At 29.3% G+C, this 16575-nt stretch overlaps 1 protein-coding gene across 1 annotated transcript in view; it reads left to right on the top strand.

The window, feature by feature from the left end:
- The window catches only part of LOC113386311 (prolow-density lipoprotein receptor-related protein 1), a 113756-nt gene that overhangs the window by 70321 nt on the left and 26860 nt on the right, over positions 1–16575 (top strand). Inside the window, exons 2-3 of the mRNA XM_026624100.1 lie at positions 11784–11897; positions 12965–13114. Of these exons, the coding sequence (XP_026479885.1) occupies positions 11784–11897; positions 12965–13114 (264 nt within the window). The remainder of the gene's footprint in view (positions 1–11783; positions 11898–12964; positions 13115–16575) is intronic.

Below are 16575 nucleotides of genomic sequence, written 5' to 3'. Positions count from 1 at the left end.
TATCGTTGTTGCTTTTTATAAGTAAATAATTTTAGTTTTTTATAAGTAATTTTTGGTAATTTTTCACTAACTTAAATTAATCTTAAAATTGGTCCAAAAGGCTTTATATTAATTAATGGAAAAGTGTTGGATTTACATTAATGGAAAATACTGTAAAATTTGTTATCATTTTATTGTTCATCTTATCATAATTTTTTGGTCCTTAATGATAAAACAAAACTAGGTGAAAGTAATTATATTTAAATTATGTCTTCGTAAGCACTAGGCTATAAATTTTATAATAAAACCACTTTTTGTAGGTCTTTAATAGTTTAGGATGTTCTATAAAACCACGAATTTGTATCACTATTTAAAGTGTGATTAAAATCGCCAAAAAATTGTTTTTTACTAACATAATTTCAGGTAATTTTGTACTTGGTTCCAATGGTTTTACATTGATTGAATATTGTTGGTATTGAAATGCAAAAACGTTGAATATATTGGTCAGATACAGCATCTAGCAAAACATTAAATTCATGATATTATCATATCAGATACAAAATAATGCTAAATATAAAGTTTTTGAATATGTAATTACATTGTAGATAATTTAGTTCAAACACAATCTTATCTCATATATTACATTCATTTAAGCTCTACATATGCTGACATTTATTTGATTACATAATTATTATTTCGGTGGAATTAATGCAAGATTATTGATTGTGATTAAGATTTAATGAAGTAATGGATATATATATATACATATATATATATATATATATATATATATATATATATATATATATATATATATATATATTTATAAGTTCTTCAAGGGCAATACATCAAATAAAAGGCAAAGATTTAGAAGTTAATCTTTAATTTTTTCCAAACGTTTCGACATAGGATTTTATGTCATTATCAGTGGATCTACAGAATGAACATTGAAAAATTAATATAAACTAGGAAAAAATGACAGAAATTGGAAAAAGAACTATAGATACAAGTATTATAATTATACAACAATAACAATTATAACTAAACAGATAGACAAACATAAGAAATGAAAAATAAAAAGAAATATATACAAACATACAAAAGCGCAATACATATACTTATATTTAAACTCAAATATTGTCTTTAAATTAAAATGCAATGATTGTGATTCCATTTACATAAGTGAAACAGGACAGAATTTAATAAAACGACTAAAACAACATGATAATAACTCAAAAAATCCTCGACAAAATCAAACCATGATTACAGAACATATTAAAAATTTATATATATATATATATATATATATATATATATATATTCATCGCCTACCTAATCTAAATTAAATATTTGAAACTATGTTATTAAATATTAGTAAATATTTGAAACTATGTCAGAAATTTTGGCACACTAAACAAGATTTAATGATATGATAATGCTGTGTTAATATGATCATCTGCATTCAAATTATTCCAATTGTATAACTTTTTTCATGCTCCAGTTAGGAGGAATATATTTTGTAACCAGTATCAAAACATTCCATTTCATTTTGATATGATTTAATTTGGAATAAAAGCGTTGTATCATAGTCTATGATGCCACAAACGTTGTCTTTGAAAAAAATTATCCAATCATGTAAATATTGATGGCATTGTTATATTTATGCAAGGTATGTAAGGTAGATCCTCAAGCCTTGCAACCTCAAGGTTTTGTGCTCAAAATCCTCAATTTCTTTGTGAAATAATTTTCGTCTTTCATTTTGTCTATTATATACACATTTTACAACCTCATTATCATAGGGAAAAATTGATAAAATTAATCTTTCTAGATATTAATAAATAGAATAATTAAAACTAGTCCTGCTGCGATTTTGAAATACACATCAGATCTCGTTAACCTTTGACATGCAATACGTGTATGTTGTGATTGATGTTCCTAATATTAATTCAGGTTGTACTATATGTCAGTGTTAAAGAGTCATCCATAAATTTACGTGACAGGCTCGAATGTGGACGTATATGGCGACATGAATTGTATATTTTGATTTAAACTAAAACCTATAACGGTTTATGTTATAACTTCAATAATCATGGCATCTTGTTATAAAATTTTCATATTTATTGTTGTTAATAGTTCTGATGGTATTTGAATGATATACAATAATACACTATTGCGATGGATGTTATTTTGGTTTATGCACATTGTTGAAGCATAAAATGCTCAAAAGAATCAGCAATACAGATTTTGGATTTGGCAGCTTAAGGCTGTTTATAATCTATTTTATGACAATGAATTTTGTAATATTCCAGTCATTTAAGCTTAAATTAGGTAAGAATCTAGAAATTCGAGCTGAAGTTATACCCAGAATTACTGCTGGGTGTACCTGTAAGTCTTTAAATACTTGCATATTAACACCCTAAAGTTGTCTCAAAACCTACATATGGTATTGACACCCTATCATATGTAGGTTTTGAGACAACTTTAGGGTGCCAATATGCAAGTTTGTACAGACTTACAGCTGGGTATGTCGAATTCCGAGGTGAACTTACTATAATGACTAGACTATAACTTTTTTCTAATATAACATTGTTATAATGTAAAACTCATCTGTAGCATTTATTTTTGATTTGATTATTATTGCATAAAAATTTGAACTCGTGCCTAAATTAATATATGGTTGTACTCTTGTACTTATATATGAAATTATACAATAATTAATTTGGGTGTTTCGTGGTGTAACGGTTAAGAGCACTGCCTTGTGTGACAGGGTCGTAAGTTTGAATCCCTATCTGGCTAACTTGATACCAGGCAGCAGTGATATCAATTTGCACTTGAAAATATAGATCAAAAATATGTTTTCTATTGAAAATAGTCTAGTGCTGTGTGAAAAGGCAATAGGAAATTATTCTTCCCTGAATTCACATTATTCTTCCCTGAATTTACATCGAGTTTAACTAAACTCACGGATCTACTCTAGGGCATCTATCCATATTTATTTTTGTTTATATGGTTGTATATTATTTTATTTCCAATCATTTCAGCATTGTATATATTTTTTATGAACAGCAATTAGGACTCATCCTATGAGTCAGTGATAACTCCTATGACTTGTTGTGGTGACATTTCCTAACTACGTGGCTTTTCTTAGAAGGCAACTCATTTTGTTATCTATGTTTTATATATTTCATTATATCACTGCAACAATATTAGAATAAGGCGTAAAATTAATCACATGATTGATTTTTAAGGGTTATTGGACGGCCCAAATTTAGACCCCCCTTCTCCTTGGTGATATTTAAAATTAACCACCTCATCCAACATTAGGTTATTTATAAGCCTAGAAAAATTGTAAAATTTTTCAAAAAATTTGGATTTTTTTCTATAAATTTAGGTAAAAAGTAAACACATCTCTCCCACTCTTTTTATATTTTCTGGGACTATTTTTGCTCCAAAACATATTGCTATCTATCTTTCTAAAACTGATGGTATTAGGGGGCGTCCATTAATCACGTGATGTTTTTAGGAGGATGGGGGGGTTTACAAAAAAGCACGTGTGAGGAGGGAGGGGTATAGTAAGATATCACGTGTATTTATGTTTTACCTGAATTTTTTTAAAAAAATCCCAACAGTTTCAAAAAAAAAATCAAAATTTTGTTTTTCGTAACTGAATTTACACGTGACGTTTGCTGGGGGAGGATGGGTAATTTTGAATATCACTACGTATCAACAAGGGGGTGGGAGGGTCCAAAAATCCTCAAAAAATCGATCACGTGAATAAAGGACGCCCCCTTACCTCTTGGCATCAAATTGTCCGAGGCGAGTCTCGAACCTGGAACTGATTATCTGAAGTCAAAGGGCTCTAACCTCATAATATCTAGTTTGATCAGTCTTGCCTAAAGTACGTGTAAATTGGAAATCTCTGGTACAAGTCATGTACCATACGTTTACATTACAATGCCTTATATCATCTGCTTTGTTTCACACGTTTATATAAACAATGATAAACTTTTCACATTTAAAATAATTATCATCTCGATGTTTACTTTACAATTAAACAATTACCGCGCTTGTGCATCCTACATATAATACAATGGAAGCAACAAACATGCAAGCGAGATAATAAGTCAACACTCGTTGCTAACATTTAACGCAGCCAATTTGCTCGTGTAAACAGCCAGACATTTAATGAACCAATTAAAAGTCGCTTTTATAATGAAATATAAAATGATGCTAGAGAGAAGTTAGACATGCGGGTATGAGAAAATTAAAGCCAGGTTTTTTTATTCCTCAAAGTTCTAGATTGTTCTTCCCAACGTCCTGGTTACCACATTAGATATGATTCTTGTGCTTGGTTCACTACCAAGAGTATTGAAATTTTCTGTAATTACCGAGATAGTTATTATGATGACAATAATTATACAGCAATCATACAAGTATTTTTAACTTCCCCAACCAGAAATTTGTTTTCACCAGAAAATGCGATTTGCTTTTTTTTTTTTTAGAAGTTGAAAATTTGGCACATTTCATATGTGGGTGCGCGTGTGTCAGTGTGTGTATGTGATCCAAATGTTTAATAAATGATAATAATTTTATTAAAATGGAAATCGTGAATTTATTTTTATTTGTTATGGTAAAAACTTCACATCTCTACAGTTATAGATTTCATATGCAGTTGTTGAAATACACTATTTAATAGTAACATAATTCAATTATATCACATATTCAATTATTGTTTATTTCATCCCAAAATTAAATATTTTTAATAAAACTACATCTGAAAAACTTTTTACTTCATATAATACCTATATTTTATATATGAGCTTTATCGATGCCGGAATACTCATTGAAAGCATATTAACTGCAGAATTGAATTTACGATGGGAAAATGGATTTGAATCTATATTGAAAAATCGCTCGGAGAAAATTATGTCGATATTATTGGTATCTTGAATAATTTATTGAATGCATTTACATAAAGTATGCCAATGATGAATTCTAACAAAATATTTATATAAAATAAATAGTTGTTTCATATATAAATCTTTTTATTAATAATGAGAAACTACTTCACATTTTTTGATTAAAGAAGAAATCTAATTAGTTATTAGTCTGGAAACTAACATTAGCTTAGCTTATTATAATCTAATATTAATTATTTAAATTATTATCTCAATCATTTGAAAAATAATTAAATTAGATGATACATTTTTTGTCATTATATAATGAATCAAAACTCCAAAGAATATAACAGATTTTGAAATATATAAGATGTTTTTTTAAATAAAATTTACCATAATCGAAAATAAAGGATTCTTAAATTTTCAATCAGATAGGAGTAAGAAATATTTCTTTACAGTGATTAAAACTAATTTCAGTTGCTGTACTGAAAAAAATAGTATGTTTTTTAGAGTCACATAAAATAGAAAATATTGATTTCCAAATTATTTTAATATTATCTAACTTTTATAAATACGTCACAAATTATAATAAATATGTATACTTCAATCAATCGAGCGTTTTGGGTTTAAATTTTTTTACTGTGCTCCGATTTGCATAAAATTTTGGAATTAGGTTCATCTTACCCTCAAGTTCAAAAGGTGAAAATAATTCGGACTCCCCCACCACCCCCTGGGGTTGAAAATGATTTTATTGCAAGGTAAATGTATTAAAAAATACTTTTTAATTGTAGTCTTTATTATTAAAAACGTTTTCTAGCGAAAAATGGTCAATGTCCACTTATTCATTAAGGGGTTGCAACCCACCCGGGGAGTGGTGGCAGAGTCCAAATTATAAGATGAACATAATTTCAAAATTTCATGCAAATCGGAGTACAGTAAAAAAATTCAGAGGTTAAACCCTTTTTTTCTCTCCGTTTACTGCACTAGTAATTATCATAATTTTTTTAAAATATCACTTTTGTTAGACTATATGAAATTATTGTGCTAAACCATTATCCCTTTTTAATTATGATTATATTTAAAACGTATTTGAAATCTTGATAAAAATGCATATCGATACTGCTCGATATCAAGTTGCGAAAAAAACGGTATTTGAAATACGCGTCATGTACTTTCCATTTTATAAATGAGTTTAAATCCTTTCGCTTTTAATATCAACTTATTAGGAAGAGTTGTTTCAGAACAAAATATGTATTTCATTCATTATTTTTGAAAATGAAATTAATCAATGTTATATAATTATATAAGAGCAAGTAAGATCGATTACAGGATTATATCTTTTATCCGACATCATTTATTTTAATGAGTGTAATTGGTCATACTATATAATATCGAGTATTTACTTTAATGAAGGTATCAATTATTGTAATACGAAATTCAATTATAAAGATTTGATTTTAATTATATTGCGATCAATTTAATGATAAGGGTTTCTTAATGGCGCCTTATAATGATTTTATATTGGTTTTACATTTTACTGGTATCGCATTTACTTTTTTTTTAATCTGAATTAAGAAAATAGTTAATAAATAAATAATTATAACTTTATGGTTTTGATATATAAATATATATATATATATATATATATATATATATATATATATAAATATGTCTATATGTGTGTGTGTTTCTATGAAAGAAATGCTTTTAGGCATCCTAGACATGGTCTTTTGTCTGGGTAAGGCGGGCTCAATACCGTCTGGGTATATAATATTAAACGTTCGTTATCTTTTGCTTCTCTAGTACAGAAGCTCTAGAAAACCGCCGTTAGGCAATACTTCATGGGGGGGAGGCTCTAGAATGCTATGACTCCCTCTCTTAATCAAACTTTCCTCCTAATTACTGCCATTCGCTTTTTTTCAGGTGGTTGCAATTCTAATATGTGTGTGTGTGTAGTATTGTATTGTAGTATGCCACTGATCATCCTTTCATCTTCAGTTAAAGTATAATACTTGTTATATATTAATTTTCTATACAATCATCGTCCATGGATCTAGTCAATCGTTAAAATCTGGTTTGTGAAATATAATTGGCGCATACTGGAATTCTTTTTAATAAGATGCGTGTTTGTTCACTATCGTATTATAGTTCAACGAAGAAAGCTCGTGCAAAGGTCGTGGTCGACGATTCGTTTATTTTTAATCTTCATTTTCTCATTTGGGAGCCTGTTTTGAGTGCAGAATTTATAGTCTGGTGGCTGATAGAAAGGTTGTAAAGGAAATTTATTTGTATGGGTAATTAATATAGTTTTAATCATTAAAATCTGCCTATATTATGAGACAGATGACAGTCTTCATTTGTTTTTAATGTCAAACAATGCCTCAAATATTTTCAATGACAATCAAGGATAAGCGGTTATTTATATTTTTTTTTCATTTATTTCTACAATCTAACTATATTTTTATAAATCAAATTTTTTTTAAAAAAATTCCTTAACAAACTTCAGAAAGATTGATCAAAATCCGAATAATCGTTTAGGAGGATTATCCTTCAATTTACATTCAATCATTTTTGTTGACTGGGTACTTTTGGTAGACAATTCAGAAGTCTTATCCAGTTGTGACTAATGACTTATACTGAATAGTATTTTTTGACTTTTTATGGTTTTATATGAGCTATGCCCGTAAAAGGCGATTTTTCTTGACAATATGTTTGAAGTCTATAAAATAAATATAAAATCTTTAAAACACGGAACAAGAATGTGGTATTTAGAGTTATCGATATGATAATTTTATTTATAATACTTCTAATTTACGTTTACCATTTATTTAGTAACTGAAAAAGCAACTGTTATTATTAAGTTTTCGATTGTAATTAATATGAAAATAAAAAAAATAAAGCTAACAAAGAAAACTTTAAATTTATACGTCAGGGATATTGATGAAATTTTGCATGGTGGTTGAGTTGATAGTCAAAACAAGGCCCTTAAAATATCAAGGTCCCATGAGAAAAATTAAATTAAAAATTATAAAAATAAGCACGACATTTCAAGATGATTCTGTGGTTAAGTAAAAAAAATACATTTCAAGGCAAACCCACAAAAACATTTTTTTCAACGATTTTTATAATTTGACGGTAGATTTCATAGTTATATATAGATCGTATTAAATTATTACGGTCATACGACAAGTCGTTTAACTTTAAAAATTCGTTAAAGTTTGCAAAATTAGTATCGTTCTTTTGGCATTTGTCAAAATTAGACCTTTGATTGACGTTTTCTCAAAAACGCGTAAACCGATTTTAGAAATTTAAAAGCCATTCGATGCATCTCAATGAGGTATATTTTAAAACTTAATTATTGATTGATATGGTGATATTGGGGAACTTGAAATACTAAAGTTCTTTGTTTTAGGTAAAATCAATCACTTCTTCAAAAATAGTTTCTATAAATAATTACATTATCATAGGAAGATGACTAAATGTTTGTGGTCGACATAATATTATTATTATAGAATTTTGATAATTTCTCAACACAAAAATAAATGTATTTGGTACTCATAGTGGAGTCATAAACTATTTTTAGCATGAATGTTGCCTGGAAGAAGAAACGTTTGGTATTTTACTAAAATAATCTAGTAATTGTATACAATTATACAAAAATCACAATCATTGTGATAATTATATCATTTTTACTCCGTTCTTGCTTTACTTGGCAAAGGCCTGGAAAAATCTTGAATTAGTCTATATACTGTAGGAAGTTCCTACTAGGAACCACCGATGACACCAAAATGCCACCGACGATGCCAAACATATATGTATGTTATTTCTGCTGCTAAACCAAAACTATTACCAATGCTGTGAAGATCAGTAAAACAGATGAAAACTTTTGATGTGCTGTTTATTTCATGACTTCTCGTACACTACACCTCTAACAATACATATATGTTGCTTTCAGTTACTTAATTTTCATTGCTTAAGTAGTTGATGGAATTCTAAATAAAAATAAATTCTTTTGATATAGGCACCAATTTTCCGAGTCTATGTTTGCATGAGTTGGTAGCTGACTATCAATTTGCAAAACTCACCCACGTTAAATAACAATTTTAGCATAAGGGCAAGTTTCTGATGTCTCTTTTATAACACATGTGTGAAGTTAGGTTTTAGGTGTAAAACGTATGATCGCACTGCAAATACATAGCTCTTTGATAGTTTCTTTCTACCAACACATATCCAAAGAATAGCATTATCATAACTTAAAAACTAAACATAAAAAATAAAATAAACATAAAAATTTTATATTATTTTAATCATTATATTTTAATTAATATTTTCTAAGTCCACCGGCTCTAAATCAAAAGCAGATTCAAAACATACCGTTGCTAATTGTTTTTTTTGCCAATAATTAGACGTTCTCGATCGGCGCGTTGTTTCAAACCAGTTTCTTTGGCAGCGTGAGATATTTCATATTGAAATGTACCAGTACGTAATCGACCAATGGAATTACATGCCTTTTTTCTTGCAAATCAATGTAATTATGTCTGCATCAGTTACGCGTTTGATTAAGTACCAGTTTAATATTATTGCATTCGTTGCTGTGTAAATTTTCATATAAATAAATGTTCATACTCACTATATTATATCCCTACATAGGAATAGATATTAATAGCAATAGAATGCTATACGAGTGTTCGACCTTAATATTTTCATCCCCTTAACACATTTTCAAATAAATCAAATTTTCATTCTTTTGCTATGGTAGAACTTATTTCTATTAATTTCCATCAAATCAAATATTAGAATTATTTATTTCTCAGTATTTAAGGAATACTCTAAGGTACTCTTTAACAATAATTGAATAGCAATCAGATGCAAAAATAACATTCTATCAGCAATTGTCTTAATTCTAAGGTATTTGAAATCAAAACATCATATTCGATATTTAAAAAATTCAAAACAAATATATTATTACTATTGTTTTTACATCGAGTTGCTCATAATAGAAATTTCAACATGTGTGTTTCTACGCATAATCCAAAACAAGGCATGCGAGCACGAACAGGATAATGGTTAATAAACATTATGACATTTATAGACAGGATTTTCTAAACATTTATTTAAGAATGTTTTAACATATGCACGATCAAATTTAGAAGGTTAACACGATTCGATTTTATTAGGACAATGGACTGTGTAGTTGAAACTGAACCATGGGGACTATAAAACAATCATCGTTGATCGCAATCGATCGCGATGTTCGAATCGTCTTTTTTATAGAGATAATTAATACAGAAAGTCGTCTAAATTATTATATATAATAAATAATAATTATGAACGTTTACTCTATAAATCTCTTCTTATTCTTCTCGATTGTGCAACAGTAATTCCAAAGATCTTATTTTAGAAAGGGGGCGTCCATTAATCACGTGAGCAAGTTTTTAAGGATTCTCCCTTCCTTGGTGATACATGTTAATATTCAAAATTAACCCCCCTCTCCCTCACCAAACATCACATGTATTTTTATTTATGTGAAAAAACTATAAAATTTGTGATTTTTTTTGAAAATATTTAAACTTTAAAAAAAAATCTTTAAAAAATAAATTCAAGTGATATCTTACTATACCCCTCCCTCCCCCACGTGATATTTTGTGATTTTTTGTCAAACCAACCCCCCGCCCTTTCCCCTAAAAATCTCACGTGATTAATGGACGCCCCCAAACCTTAGCGCTCCTCACTTCTGACCATCTCTTAACAAAACAGTCTACACAGTAAAATTATTAATTTATTTTATTTTGCATAAATACAAAATTGCATAAAATTCAACGATACATATGATATTTGCAATACATTGACGAGTTGAAAAAATAAACCAAATGAACATAAATAATTTTTCCTCTCAGGGGGCGTTCAAGTAGTACGTAAGCACTATAGGGGGCGGGGGGTTATTGATTTGCTTATTTTGCTTATTTTTGGTAAGAACTTTTGCTTACTTTTGATGAGAAAGGGGAGGGGGGGGGGTAAATAATTGTAATAAATCTGCTTACGTAATACTTGAACGATCCCTTATTTCGAAAGTAGATTGCTTAGATTCAAGTAGTATTTTACTAATATAAAACTATATGAATCTATGGATCTCATTTCTAAAGCGCTCACTTTAATTCTCTCAAGTATAATTAAACTAATTCTCTTATGCCTACAATTCTTTAGTTGACTTAGTTAGACTCTCAAACAAAGTTTCATCCAAATCCCAAATGAGTATCCCGAAGTCCGAAGTAACTCTTTGTTGGTAAACTCGAAATTCAGATGTGTTGAAACTAACTAACAATAAATAGTTAACGAAATTAATTCTAGAATCAAACTAATGATATATGTAATTTAATTAACGGTATATTAATGTTCACAATAAACCAATATAGTACTAAAATGGTATTGATCTAAAGTTTATCTTACGGTGGTGATAAAATCAACGGTTTTGCTATATCAAATGATTTTTTTTAAATTATTTTTGAACAGCAATCAGAACCTAATAGTCCTACAAGCTGTTGTGCTGATTTGACTTAATACTAGTCTGCTTACAGATGGCAACCCAAACAGTTGTCACATCCCTGTATGTTATTGTATTATTACCAATTATGTAATAGGGCGAATATTTTTATTGGTTCAGCAATGCCGGGTGAGGGCTGTTTTCACTTGGAAAAATATTGCTATCTATATTTCCAAGTCAAAATCGTTGTCACTGCTGCCTGACAACAGGCTGCTCGAAGTGGGTATCAAACCCGAGATCTCTGATTCAGGTCTCGTCGCTCTTAACCGCATACCTACGGGCGAGCCCATATAAAAAATAAATTATATTTATATATTTTTTTTAATAAATTGTGTTAAATTGGTTTCTTTTGTCCTTTGTTCTAGGCACGTGCTCGAGTATACAGTTTCGATGTGATGATGGTCAATGCATACCAGCTAGTTGGCGATGTGATTCCCGCGCCGACTGCAGTGATGGATCGGATGAACCAAGAGATTGTGGTAATTCTAATGATCATATTTATTAACTTCCCGTAGGGTAAGTTATAGTAATCGCAAAAAAATCGAAAATGAAAATTTTTATATATCTTTACGTTTCAGAGGTTTCTGAACATTTTGGCATACCTTAGAAAAAATGGATGTATGTGTGTGTGTGTGTGTGTGTGTGTGTGTATGTATGTGTGTGTATGTATGTGCGGATACAAATTTTCGTCGACGATTTCGGGAACACGGATCAACCGATTTGAATAATTCAAAAAACATTCGATTTGTACTGATAAGGAGACGTGCTGATTAGTTTTTGGCGAAGTTAGGTCTAGCCGTTCCGAAGATACGGGGCAAAAAGTGCCGAAAACGGTAACTCAGTTTTTAAGAGAACGGAGCGTCCGATTTGAATAATTCAAAAAACATTTTACTTGTATTGGCAAGATGAAGAGTTGATCAAATTTTCATGAAGGCAGGTCTAGCGGTTTCGGAGATCTAATAAAAAAAGTAAAAAAAAATGCTATTCGGCGGTTAAAAATGATGATTAGACATATGCACATCAAATTATCAGATATTGTATAGAAATTTTAACAATAAGTATAATTTTTTTACATTTCTATGGGTTCCGTACCAATGTTTATGCGTTAGACGGCGGCGCGGCATTTGCGCTGTGACAATTCGTCTCTATGCAGTTCAAGCAGTACGATTGCTTTGAAAAAAGTTCAGAATTTCCAAAATATGTCAAAATGAAGAAAACATTTCTCTTTTCAAAAAAATAGTTTGTTTTCAAAAAAAAAAATTTCTTTCAAAAAAAATTTTTTTTTCAAGTAAAAATTTTTTTTCAAAAAAAAGTAATTTTTTGTCATATTCCTAGTTTCTCAAAAATCTAATTATTTTGAAGTAAATTTTTTTCAAAAATGTTAATCGTTTTTAAAAAAATCATAATTTTTGGTACGGGAAGTTCCAGCAATTTGCCTTAAGGCACGATGCCCTAATTGCCTTAAGACAGAATTCCACTTACAGCTAGTTATATATCAATTAGTCAATAAATATATATAGTTGTAAAATATTTAATCTCCTTTCAGGCACTTCTGGTGATGCTTGTGGGAGTGGACAATTCCAATGCGAGCTGACGAAACAATGCATCCCTATGGGTTGGAGATGCGATGGTGATGTTGACTGCGGACGATCTGATCGATTCGGAGAAGATACATCAGATGAAGATCCTTTAAAATGTAAGAGACTTAAAAATCACTTTAATATCAGTTATCATTATTTTATAGCGGATTTTTCGTTTTAATGCTCAATAATATTGATGTCCTCTCTACCTTAATGAGAATATGAGTGAGGCTTAGGCTTTTGGCTAGTTTTGAAATACCTTAATTAACTTCCCTTGTGGCAAGTTATAGTAATCGCAAAAAAATAGAAAATGATTTTTTTTATATATTTTTACGTTTAAAGGTTTCTGAATATTTTGGCATACCTTAGAAAAAATGGATGTATGTGTGTGTGTGTGAGAGTGTGTGTGTATGTGTGTATGTGTGTGTGTGTGCGTGTGTGTATGTATGTGCGGATACAAATTTTCGTCGACGATTTCGGGAACACCGATCAACCGATTTGAATAATTCAAAAAACATTCGATTCGTATTGATAAGGAGACGTGCTGATTAGTTTTTGGCGAAGGCAAGTCTAGCCGTTCCGAAGATACGGGGCAAAAAGTGCCAAAAATGGTAACTCAGTTTTCAAGAGAACGGAGCGTCCGATTTTAATAATTCAAAAAGCATTTTACTAGTATTGACAAGATTAAGAATTGATCTTGATTGATTGAAATTTTCATGGAGGCAGGTTTAGCGATTTCGGAGATCTAATGAAAAAAGTAAAAAAAATGCAATTATCAGATAATTTATAGAGATTTTTACAACAAGTATAAATTCTGTTTACATTCCTATGGGTTCTGTATCAATGTTTATCCTTTAGACGTCGGCGCGGCGCTTACGCGCTTTGATATTTCGTCTCTATGCAGTTAAACCAGTACGATTGCTTTGAAAAAAAAAATCAGAATTGCCAAAATATGCCAAAATGAAGAAAACATTTATTTTTCAAAACAATTTTTTGTTTAAAAAAACAATTTTTTTTTTCAAAAAAAAGTAATTTTTTGTCAAATTTATAGTTTTTCAAAAATCTATTTTTTTCGAAGTAAAATTTTTTCAAAAATGTTAATGCTTAAAAGGCACGATGCCAATGCGCCCCACTAGTTTTAGCATTTATCCAAAAACAGCTAAACGTAAATAATTTTCAATTGTTGATAGAAGTTTTTAACTTCATCAACTATCAAAGCCTCTGTAACAGGATTTAATTATAGTAAACGCTATATAATATAGGAGAATATATTGCAAATCTTACACAAAGACCATGGGGCATATCGACCACAACAATAGCGCTCTATTTGGATCCTGATATATGATTTACCTAAAAGCGTTGTTATTTCCGATTTATCACTATTGTACTAAATAATTCTATTCCGAGTTAGTTCAGGACTCAATTACTTTAGATGGTTGTTCGTTAAATAATCTACTTTGAATAGATTAAGGATATTAACAGAATGACTTGCTTGAGTTTCCAACGCCTACAATCATTATTTGATACAATCAATTTTGGAGTTAAGCCCCGGTTTGGATATGATGGCTCGATTATCGGGGCATTTTAATAGTCATTTTATTTAACTCGTGTTAATTGAGATAAATCTTTCTGTCAAACAAATTATGATAAAGTGACGATGTTTATTGAAATAGAGATAATAAAGTGTTATGATTAGATTTACTACTGGAAATAATTTTAAGTATAAGCTAATGAAAGTAGATTTTAACTTCCAAATTCTGATAATGGATTTTGTATGGATAAACTTAGATTTTCTCAGAAATAGTCTTGGCATAATCGAGCTTGTTATAATTTTTTTCTTTAACAAAAATGATTTGACCAATATTAATCTATTTGATCCTGCTAGATTAAAAGATATAAAGTTCTGTTTATGATATCGTTTTGCAATATAGATTTTAATCCGATTAGGCAAATAAATTTGAACTGAGAAATTATATGAATTATAAAGGATTATATATAAGGTATTCCTGTTTGCATAATGCGTGTTCAGTTATGGATATTCTCATATATCAATTCAAAAGACGCTGGGGATTAAAACTCTATAATTCTATTTACTTGCTTTGAAATTATGATGTTAGATATCATATCGCTAAGCATACCAAAATTATTGCAAAATATAAAATATTAGAAATAGTTAAAGTGATACATGTGCTTTGATACGCTACATTTTTGTAATAAAGCTTTTCATAAAAATATCAAGTTTTTAGGGGCATTATAAGGGCTTCGTAAGGTGTTGCAGCTTATGCTTATATTTCTTTACTTGCACCTAGGTATTCCTTACATGGCTTTATTTCTTAAGACTTAAAGGTAACTCTCTACTTTAGAGAGCACTAAATTTTGTCATAATCTTTCTTCAGTTTTTACAAGGTTTCCAGTATGTTATATTCACAAGAAATTAGGATGACGATTTTCTTTAAGTAAATAATTTTTTTCGTGACTCACTTTTATATGTGGTATATTGTGAAAATTATCAACAATACGATATGAGAGGTAGACATAAATAAACATATGAAATAAATTTTGAAATAATGATTTGAAATTCTGATGAACTCGATCTGTTTTTAAAATATAAACATCAATACGATTCTGCTAATAACACTGAATAAATAATTTTTATTTTTTACCTCTTTTATTTTGTACTTTTTACTAACTTTTATAGTTTTATTAACTTTAATAAAATAGACGGTTTTAACAATAAAATTTTGTTGTCTTTAACATATGTATATGAAATCCACATGTTTAAAATTCCAATTTTAATTTATTATTAATTGAAAAAATAAATATAAATTATTTGTAATTTTGGCTATTGATATATATTATTCAATTTTAATTTCTATACTTATAAGTAAGTTTGATACGTTTCTTCTAGTACCACTTATTAAATTAGTTGTAAATTTTTATCAGTTTTGACCACTTTAATAACTTTGATAGTTTTATTAATTTTGACAGTTGCCAGTTTCACCAGTCATTAGCATGTAGGAAAATGTTTATATTTCAATTTATTTTCAACTTCCCGTAGGGTAAGTTATTGTAATGGGCCGAAAATTGAAATTGAAAATTTTTACATTTTTAGACCTTTTGAAGGTTTCTGAACATTTTGGCATACCTCAGAAAAAAATGGATGTGTGTGTGTGTATGCATGTATGTATGGATACAAATTTCCAGTCACGTTTTCGGGCGCACGGATCAACCGATTTGAATGGTTCAAAAAACATTCGATTCCTATTGATAGGGAGATGAGCTGATTAGTTTTTGGCAAAGGCAGGTTCAGCAGTTACGAAAATAAAGAGCAAAGAGTGCAGAAAATAGAAATCGAGTTTTTGAGAGAACGGAGCATCTGATTTGAATGATCTAAAAAACATTCAATTAGTAGTGATTGGGAGAAGTGTTTATTAGTTTTTGGCAAAGGCAGGCCTAGCCATTTCGAAGATACGGAGCTAAATGTGCAAAAAATGGCAGTTTTTGAGAGAACTAAGCGTCCGATATAAATGATTCAAAGAACTTTCTGCTTGTCTTAACAAAATAATTGATTTTGAAA

The sequence above is a fragment of the Ctenocephalides felis genome, unplaced genomic scaffold (assembly GCF_003426905.1).
Source record: "Ctenocephalides felis isolate EL2017-DRISC unplaced genomic scaffold, ASM342690v1 CF-g0.4_SCAFFOLD_03571, whole genome shotgun sequence".
In the NCBI taxonomy this organism is placed as follows: Eukaryota; Metazoa; Arthropoda; class Insecta; order Siphonaptera; family Pulicidae; genus Ctenocephalides; species Ctenocephalides felis.
Note: the sequence above shows the minus strand (reverse complement) of the source record. Positions and strands in the feature narration are given on the sequence as shown.